At 39.8% G+C, this 23,198-nt stretch overlaps 1 protein-coding gene across 1 annotated transcript in view; it reads left to right on the plus strand.

The window, feature by feature from the left end:
* The window catches only part of siah1 (siah E3 ubiquitin protein ligase 1), a 50,427-nt gene that overhangs the window by 20,930 nt on the left and 6,299 nt on the right, over positions 1-23,198 (plus strand). Inside the window, exons 2-4 of the mRNA XM_061970265.1 lie at positions 11,524-11,580; positions 19,503-19,684; positions 21,096-21,392. Coding sequence (XP_061826249.1) covers positions 11,571-11,580; positions 19,503-19,684; positions 21,096-21,392 — 489 coding nt within the window. The 5' untranslated portion in view covers positions 11,524-11,570. The remainder of the gene's footprint in view (positions 1-11,523; positions 11,581-19,502; positions 19,685-21,095; positions 21,393-23,198) is intronic.

Raw genomic sequence — 23,198 nt, forward strand, 5'->3', positions numbered from 1 at the left:
TTCGCCAAAATTCACCCATTTAGAGTTCGGAAATCGGTTAAAAAAATATATGGTCTTTTTCTGCAACATCAAGGTATGTATTGACGCTTACATAGGTCTGATGATAATGTTCCCCTTTAATGATTTCTTTGGATGTGCACACCAACGCAGCTTGGCCGTGCAACTCGTTGTGCTGTTTTGTTGTTAGTTCATCTGCACGGGAGCATTGCAGGGTTTCACTTCACAGGTGGGACGGCGTGGCGCAGTGGAAGAGTGGCCGTGCGCAACCCGAGGGTCCCTGGTTCAATCCCCACCTAGTACCAACCTCGTCATGTCCGTTGTGTCCTGAGCAAGACACTTCACCCTTGCTCCTGATGGCTGCTGGTTAGCGCCTTGCATGGCAGCTCCCTCCATCAGTGTGTGAATGTGTGTGTGAATGGGTAAATGTGGAAGTAGTGTCAAAGCGCTTTGAGTACCTTGAAGGTAGAAAAGCGCTATACAAGTACAACCCATTTACCATTTATTTATTCAAGAAACGTGCGGGAGTGCCGAGAGAACGGCGAGGCGTGGGGTCGTGTTCCCGGATTAAAATGCATGCCTGGGGTAACTCTGCAGGAGGTGAGGTCACCGATGTAGTAATGCATTTATTTTTCCTAATATTTTTGGGAGCTACTAGCTGATCTATTCTCAACGTCTTGTCACTCACTTTTACTCGCTTTCACATTAGTCCACTGTCTATTGGTCGCCTCCTGGTGGTAGGCTGACTGTTGGTTGTGAACGTGCTTGGTTTGAAATGCTGCAGAGCCTGTTTTTTTTAAATGTTAATATCGCTGATGATCACACTCATTTAATTGTAACTGCTAAAACTGTGATCACGCCTAATTCTAATCTTTTTATGGCTAAGTAGAGGAGACACGGACATCAGCGTGGATTTACACAAGCTTTTTTTTCAACTCACTCGCGTAAAGCACTTGCTCAATGTACTTAACAAATACCCCACCGTGTCAATTCCATTCCAAAAATTGCAATTTCTTCGGAATCAAAATACAGTACAGGCCAAAAGTTTGGACACACCTTCTTATTTCAATGCTTTTTCTGTATTTTCATGACTATCTACATTGTAGATTGTCGCTGAAGGCATCAAAACTATGACACCTGTGAAGTGAACCCTTTCAGGTGACTACCTCCTGAAGCTCATCGAGAGAATGCCAAGAGTGTGCAAAACAGTAATCAGAGCAAAGAGTGGCTATTTTGAAGAAACTAGAATATAAAACATGTTTTCAGTTATTTCACCTTTTTTTTTTTTTTGGTAAGTACATAACTCCACATGTGTTCATTTATAGTTTTGAGGCCTTCAGTGACAATCTACAATGTAAATAGTCATGCAAATAAAGAAAACCCATTGAATGAGAAGGTGTGTTCAAACTTTTGGCCTGTATATATTCATTTATTACGTATAGAATAAGGTAGAAAATCGATTGATGGTTGGATAGATGGCTTATTTTTAGCGCACTATTTATTGACCAGTGAAGCGCAGAAAATTTGGCCGTCGAAAAAAAGACTTTGCTTACTGAAATCGGATGTTGTGAGGAAGTATCCACCTCTGCTGGTGGGCTGTGTCTTTCCCCGCACATACGAATGACGTAGTTCGCTCAAAGCTGACGAAAAAAGAGGAACATGTTAGTAAAATAAGTGATTGTAGACCATGCCAACTATTTTTGCCTCTGCTTTAACCCGTATAGCGTTTTTTGTGCTACTCGTAGTGACCAAATACCCTTACCCAAAATCAGATGTAAGCGTTGAAATACTTAGACCATGTCCACACAAACATGTATACCGTATTTTCCGCACCATAAGGCGCCCTGGGTTAAAAGCCGCGCCTTCAATGAACGGCATATTTCAAAACTTTGTCCACCTATAAGCCGCCCGGTGTTGTAAGCCGCATCTAACTGCGCTAAAGGAATGTCAAAAAAACAGTCAGATAGGTCAGTCAAACTTTAATAATATATTAAAAACCAGCGTTCTAACAACTCTGTTCACTCCCAAAATGTACGCAAATGTGCAATCACAAACATACGTATATCAACATGGACAGAGCTGCGTGAAAAAAGCCACCCGGCCTCTTCGCGTAAACTTAAACTTACCTTAACCACTCGCTCATCTTTTCTTCATCCATCCCTTCGAGTTAGCTTTTATGATGACGCCGGCTGGAAAGGTCTCTTTTGGCAAGGTCTTCCTTTTGAATATCACCATGGGCGGAAGTTTCTGGCCATTAGCATGGCAAGCTAGAACCACAGTGAAGGATGACTTCTCATTCCCTGTGGTGCGAATATTCACCGTACATGCTCCCGTTCCACAGTGCGGTTCACAGGAATATCAGTTGCTGTGAAATACGGTAGTAATCCGTGTGCGGATGGAGAGATTGCGTCTTTTCATGAACCGGATCCTTGTCGCTTTGTAGGAGCCATTTTGTGGTCTTTACAGATGTAAACACACAAAGGAAATGAAACGTACGGTGATATCCGCGCGCTTTTTCTTCTTATTCCGGGGGCGGGTGGTTGCTTACAGTAGAAGAAGAAGCGCTTCCTGTTCTATGGGGGCGGGTGCTTACCTTGGCGGTTGCTTGCGTAGAAGAAGAAGCGCTTCCTGTTCTACCGGGAAAAAAGATGGCGGCTGTTTACCTAAGTTGCGAGATCGAAACTTTATGAAAATGAATCTTAATATTTATCCATATATAAAGCGCACCGGGTTAAAAGCCGCACTGTCAGCTTTTGAGTAAATTTGTGGTTTTTAGGTGCGGCTAATGGTGCGGAAAATACGGTACTTTAAAAACTCAGTTGTCCACACGCAAATACATATTTTTGTCTTTAAAAATGTGCAGTTTTGAATACGCTAGCCAGGGTGAAGAGTTTCAAAACTCTTGTTTCCAGGGTGTAGGTAGACCGCTTAACGCAGAGTAATGGCTTGTCCTCTTCTGATGACGTTACCGTTGTGCGCAGTCGGTGCAAGTACGTTGGTAAACAGCACTGTCTTGCTGGCTTTAAACACAATAAGATGACGTATTGTATGTTTAACCGTAAACATACAATTAACCTTTACATTGCTCAAAAGATGTGTCAAATTGGACTTTAAAGGATGCTGCCTTTGCTGCACTGTCAATTAATGTGCAACACTCCAATGGCAGTCAGCTGCTTTGGGTAAGATCCCTGTCGAACCTCCAAGCTGATGGGACAACATTGCCAAGCAAGACTTTTTGTTTTGTGTCATTAGAAAGGTCTGACATTAACTCATGTTATCAACCCTTATTTAACAACAGAAACCCAAGTTACTGGGTTGGTTTCATTTCATGCAGTCTCTTATTAAGAGGCGTAATGCCAATAAGTCAGCAGTGGCTGTTTTGCTGGTCTTCTGATTGGACAAAATGTGCATGACCGCGGAGACTATGGGTGCAACAGTACAGGTAACCTACAGTGCGGTCCATACCTCCATTTTTGGGCCATGGTTTTCGGGTCATTTTCTGTATGTTTTTTTGGGTGTAAAGAGAAGCACTTTTTTCCCTCTCAAAGTTATTTTGTTATTTTGCTTGTCATTAAATAGTATTTTGCAGTAAACAAAGTATCACTATTGTACTGAATATTAAAATACTTTTCAGTAAAGTTAACATTTTACATCAGTGTTTGTCACCAGTGGTTTGGCAAACGACAAGCAGTGACCCATTAGAGTTTTTTTAAACAGAAATAATGTACCTTTTGTTTAGTGAAAAATACATTGTTTTAATTAAAGGTAATGTAAAATAATGTGTATTGACACAAAAAAAGTTTAATGATCATTTCAGGAACAAAAAAAGTTTATCTACAAAGTCAAACGTTTTGAACCGTGTCTGCTGAGTTTTTTTTACTACATGTTATATCTGAGGAGTTGAATCAAAACAAACACAATTTTATGATTCAAAAATGTTAAATATTTTTCTTCAGATTAATTTATTAGGTAATTTTATTCCCAGTCTAGACCAGGGTGCCCAAACTTTTTGCCTCCAAGAGCCAAAGTGAAAATGTGCCGGCGGGCCAGAAACAGCGATTTTAAACGTGAACCACAAATAGCCAAACAGTTTCTATATTTGGTACCATTAACAATGATAGATGGCCAACTAGTTAGCCTTGCGAACATGCCAACAATGATTGTGAGCTTTTAGGGTGTCCCAAACTTTTACACTTTTGATATCGCTATTGATCCAATTCGATATTAGCAGGAAACACACATACTTTTATTATTTCAGTGTGGAATGTTAGAAAATCTTTGATCAAATGAAATTAATCAGAACAATGGAAGGTATGAAAAACACTAGCCTATTATTTACCACTTAGAATGGACTTATGCTGTCTAAGTTGAAGTGCAGTGGTTGTTTTTAGCGACACCTAGTTATCGCATGAATGATGCGGACACGTTTGTTACTGGATGTTTTCTAATACACTTCTGCCTTGGAGACTATGTAAGTAATATGCTACTTTAATTATTTGTTACTTGTTTATATTGACAAATGTGCTGTTTTAGCAATATTCAATTAAAAACACTTGTTACGTACAGTAAGTCTAGCTTGTTTGCTTATTGTGTGCTTATCTGTTGTGTAGCTGCTAGCTCCTAGTAGACTAAAGCTGCCTGTGTTTACCTTTTTTGTAAATGACTTGACTAAAATAGAAGAAAAGACCTACCGTGTGTGTTTATTGGAGGACAATTAGATGTTAACTGGCTGTCCAGGAGTAAAACTTAAATTGTTTAGATGCAAGCCGGCATCATCAGATACTGTTTTTTATGCTGGTATTGGACCGATATGTGATATCCATATTGGATCGGGGGCCCCTCGGGAGCTTAAAAGGGTAAGTAAGAATATTTATTACATTTGGGAAGCCACGATTTCGCGGGCCAAATCAAACGACTCAACGGGCCAATTTTGGCTGCCGGGCCTCACTTTAGGCACCCCTGGTCTAGCCCAACATTTCAGTCACAGACAGTCTGTGCCTGCCTGCAAGTCAGAATTTTCGCACACACATTAGCTCCAGAGGTCAGTGAGACGCTGTCACTCATTGAAGTTGCAGCGCCTTCCAAACGTTGTTTCAACTTTTTTGCGAAAGTGTTGGCAATAGGGCTGGGCGATATATCGATATACTTAGTTGTGATGTCCCTCTCTGCATGAAAGTTTAAAATGAGCATATATTAATGCAGTATGAACAAGAATGTTTTGATGTAGACACATAGAATCATCATACTGCTGTGATTATATGCATCAGGTGTTCATTCAAGGCTAAGGCAAAATATCGAGATATATATCGTGCATCGCGATATGGCCTAAAAATATTGAGATATTAAAAAAAAGGCCATATCGCCCAGCCCTAGTTGGCAATATTTATTTTTCTTCTGGACTCCACTTACAGCTATGTAAAGGGGAAGAGGCACAATGGTGATTGGACATCATGTCATGGAGAGCCTGACTTTTCACAATCGTGGATAGGCACGCTCACATACGTGCACACAAGACAAGGGCGGATGGACGTAAGCTGCTAGTCATGTCTTAAAGCACCTTCCAGAGGGCGTTTCAGTGTTATAGCTTCACCTTTATCTTTAGTTTTTAGGCCAAAATGTGTCCGTTCTCCCGTTTCTGTTCACACACCTTGTCTGCTTGTAAGTACTCTGTGATTGTGCGCTGCCGAACATGCGCCTTTTTAGAGGCGGTATAGTACCGAATATGATTCATTAGACTTAGACTTAGACAAACTTTAATGATCCACAAGGGAAATTGTTCCACACAGTAGCTCAGTTACAAATGATGGAATGGACAAACCAGGTATAAAATAGACTAAAAGCAATATAAAATGTAACATTTACGTAATATATGTACAGTTTAGGATGTATACTGATATATCACGGTGGAAGAGGGGTTAGTGCATCTGCCTCACAATACGAAGGTCCTGAGTAGTCTTGGGTTCAATCCCGGGCTCGGGATCTTTCTGTGTGGAGTTTGCATGTTCTCCCCGTGACTGCGTGGGTTCCCTCCGGGTACTCCGGCTTTCTCCCACCTCCAAAGACATGCACCTGGGGATAAGTTGATTGGCAACACTAAATTGGCCCTAGTGTGTGGATGTGAGTGTGAATGTTGTCTGTCTATCTGTGTTGGCCCTGCGATGAGGTGGCGACTTGTCCAGGGTGTACCGCGCCTTCCGCCCGATTGTAGCTGAGATAGGCTCCAGCGCCCCCCGCGACCCCAAAGGGAATAAGCGGTAGAAAATGGATGGATGGATGTTTATATCATATATACAATATATAACAATTACCTTGCACAATATTACAGTATACGTAAAAGCTGCAGCATAAAATAGAGAGTAAATCCAGCAGAAAATAGACATTATAAACAAAGAGAAGTAGCTAACATAGAAGGTGTCAGGTAATAGACATCATCTATTGCTGTATGGCGAGTGATTATACAGCTGGATGGAGTACGGAATGAAGGAGTTCTTGAATTGAACACTGTGGGAATGAAGCTGAAGGAGCCTGTTGGAGTATGAACTCCGCTGTCCCTCAAAATTGTCTGGAGTGGGTAGGCAGGATTGTCCATGATGGCCAGCAGTTTGTCCAGTGTCTTCCTGTCCCTCACTGACACAAACACCTCCAACCGCGTGCCAATAGTTTGGCCGGCTTTCCGGATCAGTTTGTCAATCCGGTTTAAGTCCCCTTTGCTGGTGCTGCTCCCCCAACAAACCACTGCAAAGTACAGGTATTGCGTTAGTATTGCGGTACAATACTAGTACCGGTACTAGTATTGTACAATACTAGCACTAGTATTGTACAATACTAGCACTAGTATTGTACAATACTAGTACCGGTACTAATATTGTACAATACTAGTACCGGTACTCGGTACAACCCTAGAAGACAACGTTTTTGGCGAAATACGCAAGTGCTGGTGCGTCTGCTTGCTGTATATAAAAAGTGTTTTATTGTGTATTTGGGTTTTGAATCCAATGTTTGCAAGCAGTAGCAAAGGTTTGAAGTCTGACTAAAACCACAAATTTCATTATTCCAATTGATCCTTAATCTTGACCTCTTCATACATGGCTTTAGTATGCAATTAGTGATGTGATGATTGCTGTCTTTTGAAAGCTCAATGCTGCCATACTGGAGACCATGTGTTCCGGCCATTCTACCAGTGGCGGTATGGAATGAGCATTACACTGTGAAAAGAAAAGGCAGTGAGAAAATGAGGTTTGGAGTCAGTGAGGGCAGCTGTTGGTACAGCCTGCAGTCAGACAAGGCTGAAATTTGAGCCCTGCACATGCAGTGGGACGAAGTGAGCGGGAAAGAGGGAATGTACGAGAGAGAGAGAAGAAAATATTCACTGTGGCAAACAAAGTTGAAGTTTTTCAGCCGAAAGCGGACTAGGTACATGGAGAAAACTTGGTCTCATCAAGGATTCAAAAGACCGTACAATTAACTGACTTATTAGTTTGGGTAGCGTATACCCTGTATGGAGGGTGAGAGAATAAACATGCTCTGTTAGTGCTGACATTGTACACCATCCCTACTCCTCTCACAAAAACACACCCTCCAGTGCCGCCTACCGCACTCCAGGAAAGGGAGAACATGGAAGTCAGGCATGGAGACCGTGTGGGAATTTCCCTCTTACTGTTTTTTTTTTCCTGGAAAACTATGAGACCAGATCTGTTTTCCAATCCTTCCACAAACCAGCTTGTATTAATTTTGGGGAGTGTTTTTCCAAACTAATCTTTAGATAAAGGAAAGACTGCGACAGTTCAAACTCACTAGTCCTTTTTTTTGACAAATGGTTACTGGGAAAAGGAAAACGTCAATGTTTGAAGTTGAGCTTCAAATTGATAATCGCTTGGTTGACCACATATCAACAGACCTATAGCAGCTTTTGAAGTAATATGGAGCACAAGCTGTGACACAAAACCTTCTGTGATACTATTTTATTGTTGTAATTCACTACAGTGCACCTCAACCTATTTTGTGTTCTTTTCTTATCCAGTGACATGCTTTGGCCTAATTTGATGGTTAAATGCCCCACAAAAAGGAGGTTGGGTGCTAATTTAAGAACATGGAAATGAGATTGTTGGTGTTTTGTCAGTCATCTGTTGTTTATTCCAGTTTTTCATGGATCCTAATGCATGTTTCCTTAATGGGGATACCAGTAGAGTGAAATACGATCCTCTGGTGTTGTGGTGTGTTTAGGGCAACAGTAGCAATTGTCAACATCAGTGAGGAGGTTCAACGGAGAAGATGAGAAGTGACAGGGTCCTAAAATGCTTGACCAAAACCTTTTTCGTCCATAAAACTCAAAGTTGAGTTGCATACCACTAGGGCTGGGCCATATGGCCTTTTTTTAATATCTCGATATTTATAGGCCATGTCACGATACACAATATATATCTTGATATTTTGCCTTAGCCTTGAATGAACACTTGATGCATATAATCACACCAGTATGATGATTCTATGTGTCTACATTAGGGGTGTAGCGGTACGTGTATTTGTATTGAACCGTTTCGGCACGGGGGGGTTCGGTTCGGAGGTGTACCAAACGAGTTTCCACACGAACCTATTACGTATCCACTTCCTTCTGCCTCTGTCTCTGTCAGGACTCTACACAGCACCCAGCATTGTCCCACCCACACAACCATCTGATTGGTTACAAACAGAGCGGTAACAGCCAATCAGCAGTGCATATTCAGAGCGGTTATGATTGATTGATTGAGTGAGACTTTTATTAGTAGGTTGCACAGTGAAGTACATATTCCGTACAATTAACCACGAAATGGTAACACCCGAATACGTTTTTCAACTTGTTTAAGTCGGGGTCCACTTAAATTGATTCATGATACAGATATATACTATCATATATGCTATCATCATAATACAGTCATCACACAAGATAATCATCAGGGTGTATACATTGAATTATTTACATTATTTACAATTTGGGGGGGGGTTAGGTTTGGTTGTTATCATCAGTCATCAACAATTGAGAACAGAGAAATGGATATTGAAACAGTGTAGGTCTGACTAACAGCCAATCAGCAGTGCGTATTCAGAGCGCATGTAGTCAGTGCCTTCACTTTACCCGACAATGGGTCTGCTGAGCTCCGCATTCAGGTCGGGATGATAAGGCCGCCGACTGGTGACAATTTGTTAGCTTTATTCTTATTTCTGCAGGACACAACCGGACACATTCGGCAGTCGCCACTACTGCTGCACTTGCATTCTACCGCTTGCTCTCTTTATTCTTCCACCCACTCTCTGACGTCACTTAACCAACAGTACACACTGCCATTCTTAAAGGATCGCACACATACCCTACTCTCATAACACTTGTGTGGTTGCACTGTCTTTCTGTCTTCTCTTCTCTGCATGGAGTGAGAAGAGAAACTGTAATATATTAATATACTAACTCGATAAAAGAAACTTGTCTTGACGTGTGGTAACATTCTGACACTTCCAATGTGTCGGGTTTAATGAGTAGCTTCTCAAACTCGTCTGTATAGTGTTCAATAGCTTATACATTACTGCCAACTAGTGTCTCAAATCTGCAACAACCTTAAAATCTACTCCCGCCTTCCGCCCGATTGTAGCTGAGATAGGCTCCAGCGCCCCCCGCGACCCCAAAGGGAATAAGCGGTAGAAAATGGATGGATGGATGGACTTAAGTCATAAAAAGTATCAATAATTATTTATATCGATTAATACACAAAATGTATATTGTGATATAGTTTTCGGCCAAATCAACCAGCCCAAAAAAGACCTAAAGGTAAATAAGATTATGTGCTACCACTTTTAGCCCTTTTATTATTTGGCCTCACTAACAATTGATGTGTGAGCCTTTTTTTTGTCTGAGAAATAACATTTAGAAATGTAATAATTGTTGAACCATTTATGTTGCAATTCAACTTGAACTACATGCAGTACACCCTGACAGTCTAAAGTTGGGTCTGGTTGAGGGCTGCATGATTATGGCCAAAAATAATTGTAATCTATATTTAAATCTCGATCGTGTGAGCACTGACACATGCTAACCTTTTTTTTCTAACTTTTCAACAGTTTACCCCAGAGTCCTACAACTTGATACTTTGACAGCTCTTCGCATGCTAAGGTTAACATTTCTGTCTGCGTGTATTGGCGGCTCACGCGCCGCAGCGGTGGTATTCACACGCAATTCCTACCCGAATTACACAGATTTTAGTTCATAAAGTGTTTCCTACAGTTCAGCAATCTACTTGCGGTGGTGGGTGTGTGAAGGTGATGTCATCATGTAATTTGTAATAAAATGGTCTACGGATGTGCCGATTTTCTTTAAAAAGTATGCGATACCCAGTGCCGATGAACGCCTTTAAATGTCGATCACAAACGCCGATACGGTCTAGCTATTTTTGCATTTATTTTACGTCCCCTGACTGACAAGCTAGCAGTAGTTAGCCTGTGTATCTCTGTATAAAGGGTGGAGCCGCTTTTTAGTCAATAACAATCTCATCCATTACGGGTAATCAACTGCACTAGTACTCGGTATCTTAAGCGTAATCAAGTATTATGATGAGACTAAATGTTATACACTGAGAGCAAGTAGAAGCAGGCATGCTAAAAGCTGAGATAGGCGCTAAAAATGCTTGAAACCACAGAAGAAATAATTGGTATGTTAACGAATTCTGTGAATAGTTCCCTATGCACGGGAAAACTTTTGAGGGCAAAGAGTTTCAGTGAGCTTCCTGATTTTGTTTGGTTTTTGTGGACTTTGCTTTGCTTTTGTCAAACATTTGTATGTAATAAAAGAGGATTATGGAACTAGTTTTAATATTGTGCTGATGTTAAAATGTCAATAGCACTCACCATAAATATATTGAAAAATGTACAGTTAATACATGTATGTATTTGTGTTGGCCGATCTCACTCATGAATAATCGGAATCGGCAGCATAAATCCTTCATCAGAACATCCTTAAAATAGTGTAATAAAAACGCTTATTAAATATGATTTATCTATTTAGTAGAAGTAATCATAGTCTGGTGTGGCGGAGGCGCCACATCACGGGACTTTAGGATGGACCACTTTTTTTTTACTGCCCCCATGGTCTTTAAAAGTGCTTAATTAAAATTGTGATGTAATATTTCGATTTTTTGTTAAATATTTCCGGCGATCACATTAATTTATTTGTGGCAGCCAAAATCATGATTAAAATAATTGTGCAGCCCTAGTGTAGCTACATTTATTCAATCTTTGCAATGCACTTGCTCAATCATCAAAATACCTATTGATTTTTATCATTTGTCATATTTCATCCTGGATTGGCATTTGATTAAATAGTTTGTTTGTTGATCAGATGTTTTGATAGTGTTTTTATTCTGAAATCAATACTGGGCTGTTTCCAAATTTGAATAACAATTATTTTCACATCCTTTTCTCAGCAGTCAGTTAATCAATTATACTGCCCATCTATTCTCCAAATTAATCCAGACCATCACAATGTCTCTTTCTTTCTCTTTTTAGAGGTCCTCACGTTTCAAGAGAAGACGAAAGCCTTATTTGGAAATCTTATGGACGAAGGTGAGTGTTCTTCTTGTTTTTGATTGTCAATCAATCAATCAATTCAATCAATTCCTTTATTGTCATTGTCATAATAACACTTAAGTCATACATGAGAAAGAAAAGCTTAATGCGAAGGGGGCAAAGGCAGCTCAAAATCTAAACAGATTTTTTTGAAGAGCAGTGCAGAAAACTGAGCAAACTACCTAATGACCATTTTTTCTGTGCCCTCTTTGTGGCATCTCCCATCCAAATATGTTGTTGCTACCAGTTTGAAGGGCTTACCATTGGAAAATGTCGCTATGCCTTGTCATTTGTATCTGCCTTTTGTCCTCATTTTTCCCCACAACTGAAAATACCCCCTTTTAGGCTAATTTAACCATATAGATGCTGTTATTTGTTTGCCGGTTCGGGTATGATAAAAACCTTACTTTCAATGTTGTGGCTCTTTGCATGTATAAAAAAGTTATGTCTGGATTTTAGACTAATGCATCATCTATTGCCAATAAATAAAATGAACAAAATCTATACTATATTTAGTCAGCACATGATCTTAAGTGTGGCAGGTTGCTACTGATTTTGGTGTATAATTTGCATGCTACAAACTGCCTATTGTAGTGCAGGTTGCAAGCTTATTAGTATTTGAAATTAACAAGCTACTTGAAGCAGCATTCACTGCCAAATATTTGTGTTAAAGCCGCACTAAATAACTTTTCAACACAAAAACTTCAAATGTGCTGACTTGCTTTGCGGCATACATCACTCCCTTTTTACCCATTCGTTAAAAAGACAAACGTCGATGCGAACGCCTGCTTGCCGCCAGAAAACAAAAAGAAGAGGAGGAACCCTTACATGCAATTACTGCATCCATAGCCAAAGCTTCAAAACAACCTAAGAAACTAAAAGTTTTGTCTGAGGAGACAAAAAAAGAAAAACAGAGCTTACCCGGATAAAAGGACAGTCAGGATCAACATTGTCCCGGCTTTCACTCGCTAAGATAAGGGATTTCAGCCGATGCTGCCTTCGCTCTGTTCCTACAAAACTAGTAAGTAAATGTTGATGCTCAAATCAACAGCTTTCAGAAATGTACGTGGTAGCAGCCGTCAGCTTGATAGATTGCAGTTCCACACTACTTCCTTACAAAAAAACTCCCGTCGGTCTTTCTTTGCTTTGGATTTGCATCCGCCCCGATACATTCTTGATAGTAGCGTCATGTTTGTAGCGCAATCCTCGATCATTTCTTGATAGTGTCTGCTTTTTAACATCAACATAGCCATTAGAGACTTAATAGTGGTGGGAATATAACAGTGGCCATCATGTCAGTTTGACGCTATATGCACTAGTCCTCATGGGAAATGTGGTCTTCTTTCTGGCAAAACACTACCGCTCTGTTTCACTGGCACCTCCAAAATCAACCAAAACTGAAAGTTCTTAAGTAGGACTTTAAGCCACAGTTTACATCTTCATGTCATGCCCTATTGACAGCTGACCTATGATTGCTAAAGATCTCATGTGTTTTACTTAACTTATGTTTTGTATCTAAAGGAAGTAAATTTTTTTATAGTCAGTTTAAGGTTAAGTGGAAGTAGAGATGTCCCGATCCGATATTTGGATCGGATCGGCCGCCGATATTTGCCAAAAAATGCGTATCGGCAAGGCATGGGAAAATGCCGATCCAGATCAGTTTAAAAAAAAAACTCCGGTCCGTGTTTTCCAACGCACAGATTTAAATAATACATTCCACTTTTCTGCTGCTCCCTAATTTCCGTTCCGCATTTTCCAGCATACCTTCAACACATCCACAGGTCTGTGGATTCTCACGTAGTTGCTTTTAGCTGCTGGCATTACACTACAGGCTCTTCCCGCTCCTTCTTCTGTCTCCTTCTCACAGACAGCAAGCGCAACTTCTTATACACGTCACATACTGTCACGTCATACGTCACTTACGTATACGTCCTCTCCCAGCAGAGAGGTAGCAGCATGGCTAACGTTAGCTGTGATGCTAGCGCAGCCGCTAAGGTGCGCGCCTGCTCAAGCGTCCTCTGCGCACGGCAAATCTATGCCACGCACAAAATCAAATAAAAAAATAAGCGCATAACAATTTTCGACACACGGACACGACAGAGAAAACAATTTTCGTCATCATTGTTCAAATACTGTAACGTCTGTCGAGACGCTTATCTCCATTCGGTGCCACACGCCCACACCATCAAAATGCCGAGGCAAAAATTTCCACATCAACACCGTATGAAAAAATTTGTGATTTTTTTAGTTGTGATTTCCTTCTCTGCATGAAAGTTTAAAAGTAGCATATATTAATGCAGTATGAAGAAGAATGTTTTAATGTAGACATGCAAGCCTTGTAAGAACATTTTGAAAATCAAGACTACATTTCCTGCAAATGGGTGCATTTCTACCCTATATTTTAACTTTAGATTTATTCTCATATCAAACTCTTTTGGCTGTCTTTTTGACACTTACATCAGGCGCCCCCCTCCACACCCTGGATTATAAATAATGTAAATAATTCAATGTGATTATCTTGTGTGATGACTGTATTATGATGATAGTATATCTGATAGTATATATCTGTATCATGAATCAATTTAAGTGGACCCCGACTTAAACAAGTTTAAAAACTTATTCGGGTGTTACCATTTAGTGGTCAATTGTACGGAATATGTACTTCACTGTGCAACCTACTAATAAAAGTCTCAATCAATCAATCAAAACACATAGAATCATCATACTGCTGTGATTATATGCATCAAGTGTTCATTCAAGGCTAAGGCAAAATATCGAGATATATATCGTGTATCGCAATATGGCCTTAAAATATCGCAATATTTAAAAAAAGGCCATATCGCCCAGCCCTGGTTTCAATGATGCCATTTCTGTTTGTCATGTATAATTTGGTCTATTTTGTGTTAATCCTTGAATAAACAGGTCAGTTTCTTGTTACCAACCATTGTGTATTATTCAAACTCCCCTAATTCAGCTGGCTAGTTGTTATCCAGAGTACTAAAACCCTTTTCAACATGATTCTGACAACTAAGTAGGCTAAATAACTTTAAACTTTAATACATGCTCGGATAGGCCAGTATCGGTCAGTATCGGTATCGGATCGGAAGTGCAAAAACAGTATCGGATCGGAAGTGCAAAAACCTGGATCGGGACATCCCTAAGTGGAAGCCACCTGTCTTAAATTAATAGCCAGATAAAACAGTTGGAAGATGTGATATACTTAACATGTAATGGTGGTTCTTTGGTCAACATTTTGCATTGATTACGTTTTACAGACCATCTTCAAGCCGCTTTCTGACAGTCTCTTCAGGATGCGCCGTTTTTGTGCCCCAACTTTGACTGCGTATGCTTCCCTTCAGCCATGTTTGAGTTTTTAGCACTCCCATATAGAGTCTACTGACAGACTATATGCTACTATGTATTAGAAAATGGCAACAGTGGAGGATGCATGTGCATGTACAAGCCAGTCTGCCCCACAACAAGAGTTAAAAAAAATAAATGGCAGATTCGTGCAAAGCTCTTTGGTAGAACTTTACCATATATGAAGATCTCCGCTAATGTCACAAATTGGGCAAGTTTTAAAAATTTGGTTTAGACGAAATATGAAGGAAGGCAAGATTGTTTTATAGATATCTCCGCCATGCCTCCATTGATTGATTAAACATTTTTGGGACATATGCAGATCCCAAATACACAAAAATAGGTACCGATACGTAAGAAAAGTTAGTTTTCCATAATAGGTCCCCTTTAAAGCGGATTAGCCGAATGGCTCATTGCCTGTAAGGATCTGCCTTTACTGGTTATATCAGTTGTGCATGATAGCTGACTTTGACCCTGGCCTTGGCCGAGCTCGGTGTCCTGCGCTAATTTAGTCCCATTGCTCTTGCGTCTGCTACTTCTGCTGCGAGTATGCTTGCCAGCTAAAAAGTGCTATTAATAGTTGCTAAGGCATTATCCCTATTGCAGCAGATGTTCAAGCATAGGGATTGTGTATGCATTTGTTGAAGCATTAACCTTGGCTATACAGATGCAGCTTTAAAAAACAGATGTAAAACCAAAGACTGTATGTGCATGTAATGTATTGCCTTTTACATTGTACTGCACCGTCACTGGGTTACCCTGAGTATTGCTAATACTACTGTTGATGTTATAAATAATAGGACTTGAAAGTGTGATACTATTAATGAACAAAAACACAAATATTTGTCTTTATATATAGATAACGTTTATCTGGAGCATTTTTAATAGATAGTACAAATTACATGATGGTGTCGCGTTCACACCCCAACACTGTTTTACCAAACATAATGAATAATCCAGATAAATAATTGGTATTTCAATATTGATACAAATGAACTAAATATTATTTTGCCCATAATCGTGCAGTCCTATGTAAGACTAGACCTCATATATGGACACTATTTTTATCTATATAGACAAAAAGTGCAGTTACGTCTTATGTCCATAAGGTGCCATCAATCGAAATTCTCACATTTATTTTTAATTTATTTGTAGTGTTATATTTTGTTTCTGCCATATTACTTTGTTTATAACGCTTGTGTTGTTTTCATATGCACATTCAACTTTCTACTTAAATTTTGAATGTGTTTGTTTTTTTAAATAAGGATTAGTTTAAGGATTGCAGTATGTCGTTTTTTTAAAAATTTGGAGCAAATTTAAAATTACAGCAATAAAAATAACCATGATCATTTTGGTCACAATAACCGTGATAAGAAATTTTCATACCGTGGCATCCCTTGGTTTGTCCAAGAGCCTTTACCGACCTTGCATTCCGAAATGTTTCACTTGTATAAAAACTAACTCCATTGACGAGCAAGATACAAGACACGTTTGGCAGCTAGCTCAAATCTCGTCTATTGTATGTCTTAGTTCCACCAACTTTACTTATCTTTTAAAGGGGAACTGCACTATCTTTTGGAATTTTGCCTATTGTTCACAATCATTATGAGTGAGTGACATGGTGATGGCTGTATATATTTTTTTGCATTCTAAATATAAAATAAATGCGATCAAAAGTCCGCTTACAATGGAGCCTATGGGAGCCGTGCAATTCTGCCTGTAAATTCCTTAAAACATCCAAAAACCTTAATTGGGTTTCATATACATTATGTAAGTATATATCTAATGTAGTAACAGGCACATTTATAACATTTAATATTTCCGGATTTTAATCATTTTAAGCCTACACGGCGCATTAATTTTAAAAACGCATCACGTTTTTTTCCTCTTCATTACGGATTATTACTCACTGCAGATTTCATGAGAGCCAACAAACATAATAAAACATCACTTACTGTGCAATGTCTGCTGTCATTAGAATGCCGACTGCTGGGGTGTTTATATTTTCCCATATAGATGAAGAATGTCTCATATTCCTCACAAAGAAATGGGGCGGTGGGGGGACCCAAGTCCTAAATGGCTGTCAGTGTACCAACTTGTCGGATTACCGTTCAGGTGAGATGCATATGATCTAGAATCAATTTACAGGGGGCGAGGAAGCAGCAGACCACTCAATGTCAACATAGGGACACACGGTAGTAATCACTGCGCTGCTATAAATGCGTTAGTGCTTATAATAACAATATCACTAATACTTTGTTAATATTCAAGTCACGAAATGTAAATGGAGTATTGTTGGTGCTTTTTGAATGTTTTTTTATCAGATTTTATGTGCGTAATAGTGGGGCTCCCATTGGCTGCGCTGTAAACTGACTTTAATTTAGGTTTATTTAATATTTAGAATGCACTAAAAAATAAAAATCCGTCCGTCATGTCTTTCATAATGATTGTGAACGATAGACGAAATTCTAAGAATAGTGCAGTTCCCCTTTAAGGTAGCGAGTCTTTGGAACAGGGTCCAGTTTTGGAACGGTCTCTTGATTTTTCTTTTCTTTCATTCGATCCATTTTAATCCAGTTTGATGCTCTCTATCACAATACCACTGCTTGAGTACAGCCATGTAAACAAAAACTTTGTCCAGCAACATTGGCTGCCCATCCCTCACAATGCGTTGCTAAATCACGTGCCCTTTCGAGCCCTGTAGAAATATTTGCCTTTTAGTCCAAAGAAAAGTGTTGGATGCTTGAATTCTGCGACTGTTGCAGTGCCATCCCATCACCTAATTTTCCTTGGTCTTCACTTGCAAGTTATCCTCTAACTTCCGCATATTTTTCCCTCTACGTTCTGGGCTTCCTTGTGTGGTGTCCGAGTGTGAGCATGGCCATTAAAGGATGAGTTATGAAGGGTCGCAGTTGTCATCCTTCTTAAGCCTCTCTTTGCCTAATTGAATATTTTGAATTCCTTTTGTGTATCCTTTTGTCCTGATAATTATTTTTGCTATGCACTCTCTTCACTGATTGGTTCTTCACTATTATTAACATTATTACCAGATATTGCTTACACTAACAATTATTTTTAAAATCTACTAGTCATCGACTATATGGGCAATTACTCGACTAATAAGTTTATGAAGCGTACATCTATTCAGTAGCTCTTATTTAGCCGCGGCTTTTAAATTCAGATTGATACATTTTAGGCATATGCGAAGAGTAATTTACTCTTAGCATATGCCTACTTGACTTGAATATTAACAAAATCTTTACTAAAGATAATAAAAGTAACTACTTCCTCCAGAAATATTAATACTGTTGTTGTGCTGCTCATTAGGCTGTTACAGAAATAATTAAAACTTTTGGAGGACAAGCAAATTGATGATTTAAAAAAAACCAAAATAATCGTTGATTTGATTGGTTTCTCTCATTCGCTGCATTGTTAGCCATGTAGAACATAGCATGACTACTGCGGCGCCCTTATCACCCCCTTGTGGTGAAAAAATATAGCAGTAATAACTTCCTTACACATGGTTGGGTGAGCCGACTTGCATGAACCTTGCGGGTCAACAGGGTTTAGGGCCTGTTCAACGCTGCTTGCAGCTTCAATGTTATATTTGCAATTCTGACAAAATAAATAAACCAAAAATATATGTCCACCGCAGAGGAAGCTCACTTTCCAGAGGCTATTGCTGTTAATAACCCCACGATATACCTGGGTTGTGTAGGGATAAAATATTTTGTACATAAATGTAAACAGGATTTATAGTTAGATCATTTTAAAATCACTCAGAAAACGTAACATCTTGTAGAGTAGATTAAATATATTTAGTTAAAAAAAATAAAGCTGAGAAATATTTATCATTTGTATAGAAAAATCAACATTTCTCTTACAAGGAACGGTTTCCTCAATGAGCTCAGTCAGGGTGGTGGCGAAGGATTTGGCTGATGTGCATGTTTGTCGTGCCACCTCATCTTATTTTAGTGGGATACTTCTTTTCCAGCTTTGTCCCATTATCATAAAAGCCAAAGTGAGTCCACACTTTTAATTCCGGCAATACTGGTGCATCTTTGTTTAATGTCTCTGCCATATTAGCACCTTTCCTTTTTGTTTATTTCATGAAAAGTTAAAACGGCAAATAAAGGTATGTGGCAATTATCTTACTGTAAAGTAAAATATCACAATAGTTTGCCATATCGATATTTTGTCACACTCCGAGTGGAGTTAAACAAGCTATTCACGCACACATCACAGTGGGTTTTTTCAAAGACCCAACACCATAGCAATAGTTGTTTGTATTGTAATTTAACAACGCTGCGGTTGTCTGTCTATCTGGCTTAGCCCTGCAATGAGTTGGCGACTTGTCCAGGGTGTACCCTGCATTCCGCTCGAGTGCAGCTGGGATAGGCTCCGGCCCCCCTGCCACCCTGAAAGGGACAAGTGTGCCACAACATGGTAGTAGTGCGGAGCTGTGGTGTCAAAATCAGATGCTTTGGAGTTATAACATAGTGAAGCAATGTCTTTGATTTGTGACCCCTCCCCTCCATTTCTCTGTGTCTCCTAACCAGAAATGAGTCGCCAGACTGCCACCGCGCTGCCCACAGGAACCTCCAAGTGCCCCGCCTCGCAGCGTGTGCCCACCCTGTCGGGGACAACTGCCTCAAACAGTGACCTGGCCAGTCTGTTTGAGTGCCCGGTGTGCTTCGACTATGTCCTACCCCCTATCCTGCAGTGCCAGTCGGGGCACCTGGTACGTGATCTCCAGTTTGGATGGCTCTTGTTGAACAGTGCACAATGTAATAAGAATAACACTTGCTAATGTTGCATCAGATGTTTTCTGGATATTTCAGATAGGCCTGAGCGATATAGCCTAAAAATAAATTATGTTCTTTTTTTGACCATATACAACTTGTACTTTTTATGAAATAATTTTCAAATAATTAAATTAGGTGATTCCTCTGGGAGACAATACTCAAATTACTTCCGTAACTGAAATATAGCATTGCACATTGCATACAAATAAACTCAAATAAATCAATAAAGATACTAATAATTAATAAATAGTAATAATAATCAATCAGATCAATAGTGCAAACTTAAAACTTCCTGTCTTGAATAAAAAATATAGATGTAGTATTATACATTGTAAGCAAATCATTAGTTTATTTAGTGATCAATGTGTGCATTGTGCTCCTTTTTCACCATGCTACCTTCTGTAAATGATTCCACCACAGTAAGCTGCTTTTTAGCTGGAGTTGCATTTACCGCACTCTGCTTTGGTTTCAGATGCTGGAATAAGTTTGTTGTGCGGCTGCCTTTTTTTAAATACACTTAGCAGCGCGCAGTCATTTGTTCCAGGCCTATTGCTGCAAAGCAAAACCACTGACAACACTTTTCTTTTCTTTGGAACAAACGTCTCGCTCTTGTTTGTGTTAGCATTAGCAATGTTTTGCTAGGTGTGTGACTTACTGCTAAGGAAACAAGGGGGGAGGGCGAAAGCTACGGAAGCTCCTGGGGCCAAAAAATATGTCGTAGCAAGAGAAGATAATATATATTTTTTTAAATTGTCTGCAACAAAAAAATCGAATTTATCTTTGAACAGATTTATCGCCCAGGCCTAAATTCAGCTATAGGACTTTTTTTAATCAATAGCCAAAAATGTTTGGGTTTACGTCTCCTCAAAATGCTTTTGCCAGTTGGCCAGTGTGCCAGTTTTGATTTGACAGTGCATCGTAAACATAGGTGGGTGGCCTATAACTCTTGTTGTTGATCAGGCCAATAAAAACTAAACATCTAAATGTTGTCAGAATTAAAAACCTGCTTTTTTGAAAAAGTATAAGTGGAACAAAAAATAAATTACAATAGTTATTCTTTTTTTTGTACTGTCAAGCAGAAATGATCAAATACATCTCAAAATGACTGCCAAGTAAAGGGAATGCATCTAGCGGAACTCTTAACATTTGTTTGATTGTGTTCCAGAGTGTATGATGGGGAAATTACTTTGAGGGCCAATGTCAGTCTGACATGTGTTCAGTATTAGAATCATAAATATTGATTTCCTCCGTGGAGCTTTTTCACATTCTGAGCAAATTGAATAAAGCAGAACTGACCAGCTCTTCCCCCATCCTCAAATATAAATTGTGTGTGACTGCATTTCTCAGGTATGCTCCAACTGTCGGCCCAAGCTCACCTGCTGCCCCACGTGCCGAGGGCCGCTGGGCTCCATCAGAAATCTGGCCATGGAGAAGGTGGCAAACTCTGTCCTCTTCCCCTGCAAATATGCTTCATCGGGCTGCGAAGTCACGTTGCCGCACACGGACAAGACCGAGCACGAGGAGCTGTGCGAGTTCCGACCGTACTCGTGTCCGTGCCCTGGCGCGTCCTGCAAGTGGCAGGGCTCTCTGGACGCCGTCATGCCTCACTTGATGCATCAGCACAAGTCCATCACCACATTGCAGGTCAGCCTTCAGCTAACTACTGTCCAAAGTGCCCACTTGGTGGCGCTTCAATGTTTTGATGGGGAGATTTGTGCTTCCAACCTTCCTGTACTTGTGTGAATGCTGACAAGCATTTACACATATAATTGTTTTTAATACTCTCTTTGTTGCTACCATGCTATGGGGGAACCATAACCACAAAGGGCCACAATGTGATTCCTGCAATGTAATGTTTGTAACAACACTTACAGCAACAACTGAGAGGCCTCCCCTTTACTGTTATAAAAACACAGGAACACTTTTATTGATAAAATGCTAACCTTTCTTTAAACTGGTTAAGTGCTTTTTTTTTTAGGTTCTAAAAGGATGACATGACATACACATTATGTAATTTAAACTCCTAAACATGCTCATACAAGCCATATTAAAGGGGCTGCATTTACACAGAAGTCTAGAGGGTGCTAAATTTCCAATGTTGCAGCTTCTAAGACTTAGGCCAGTCCATGGCCTGAGTTTCAAAAACACATATTTGGGTGAAAACATATTTGGGGTGAAAACAATCTCCATCCACACCAGTGTAGTTTCAAAACTACACACAAACGCATACACCTGCTGTCATGCACATTTTGTCCAATCAGAAGCCTGAAAAAAGCAGCAATTTTCTGTAATAGGACCCCTTTAATACCACCTGTCATGTTACAATTAAACAAACCATTAAAGGGGAACATTATCACAATTTCAGAAGGGTTAAAACCATTAAAAATCAGTTCCCAGTGGCTTATTTTATTTTTCAAAGTTTTTTTCAAAATTTTACCCATCACGCAATATCCCTAAAAAAAGCTTCAAAGTGCCTGATTTTAACCATCGTTATATACACCCGTCCATTTTCCTGTGACGTCACATTGTGATGCCAATACAAACAAACATGGCGGATAGAACAGCAAGGTAGCGACATTAGCTCGGATTCAGACTCGGATTTCAGCGGCTTAAGCGAAATTGAAGAAGAAACTGAAGCTATTGAGCCATATCGGTTTGAACCATATGCAAGCGAAAACGACAAGACAGCCAGCGACACGGGAGAAAGCGAGGACGAATTTGGCGATCGCCTTCTAACCAACAATTGGTATGTGTTTGTTTTTAAGTGTTGTAATGTTTTTAAGCTAAATTATTGGTAAACACAGTTTATGTATAATAATTTACGTAAAACCGCGAGTAATGAATAAAGTTTTCATCAATTACCGTATTTTCCGCACCATAAGGCGCCCTGTGTTAAAAGCCGCGCCTTCAATGAACGGCATATTTCAAAACTTTGTCCACCTATAAGCCGCCCGGTGTTGTAAGCCGCATCTAACTGCGCTAAAGGAATGTCAAAAAAACAGTCAGATAGGTCAGTCAAACTTTAATAATATATTAAAAACCAGCGTTCTAACAACTCTGTTCACTCCCAAAATGTACGCAAATGTGCAATCACAAACATACGTATATCAACATGGACAGAGCTGCGTGAAAAAAGCCACCCGGCCTCTTCGCGTAAACTTAAACTTACCTTAACCACTCGCTCATCTTTTCTTCATCCATCCCTTCGAGTTAGCTTTTATGATGACGCCGGCTGGAAAGGTCTCTTTTGGCAAGGTCTTCCTTTTGAATATCACCATGGGTGGAAGTTTCTGGCCATTAGCATGGCAAGCTAGAACCACAGTGAAGGATGACTTCTCATTCCCTGTGGTGCGAATATTCACCGTACGTGCTCCCGTTGTATCCACAGTGCGGTTCACAGGAATATCAGTTGCTGTGAAATAGTAATCCGTGTGCGGATGGAGAGATTGC

This window comes from Nerophis lumbriciformis, linkage group LG10, assembly GCF_033978685.3.
Source record: "Nerophis lumbriciformis linkage group LG10, RoL_Nlum_v2.1, whole genome shotgun sequence".
Lineage (NCBI taxonomy): Eukaryota > Metazoa > Chordata > Actinopteri > Syngnathiformes > Syngnathidae > Nerophis > Nerophis lumbriciformis.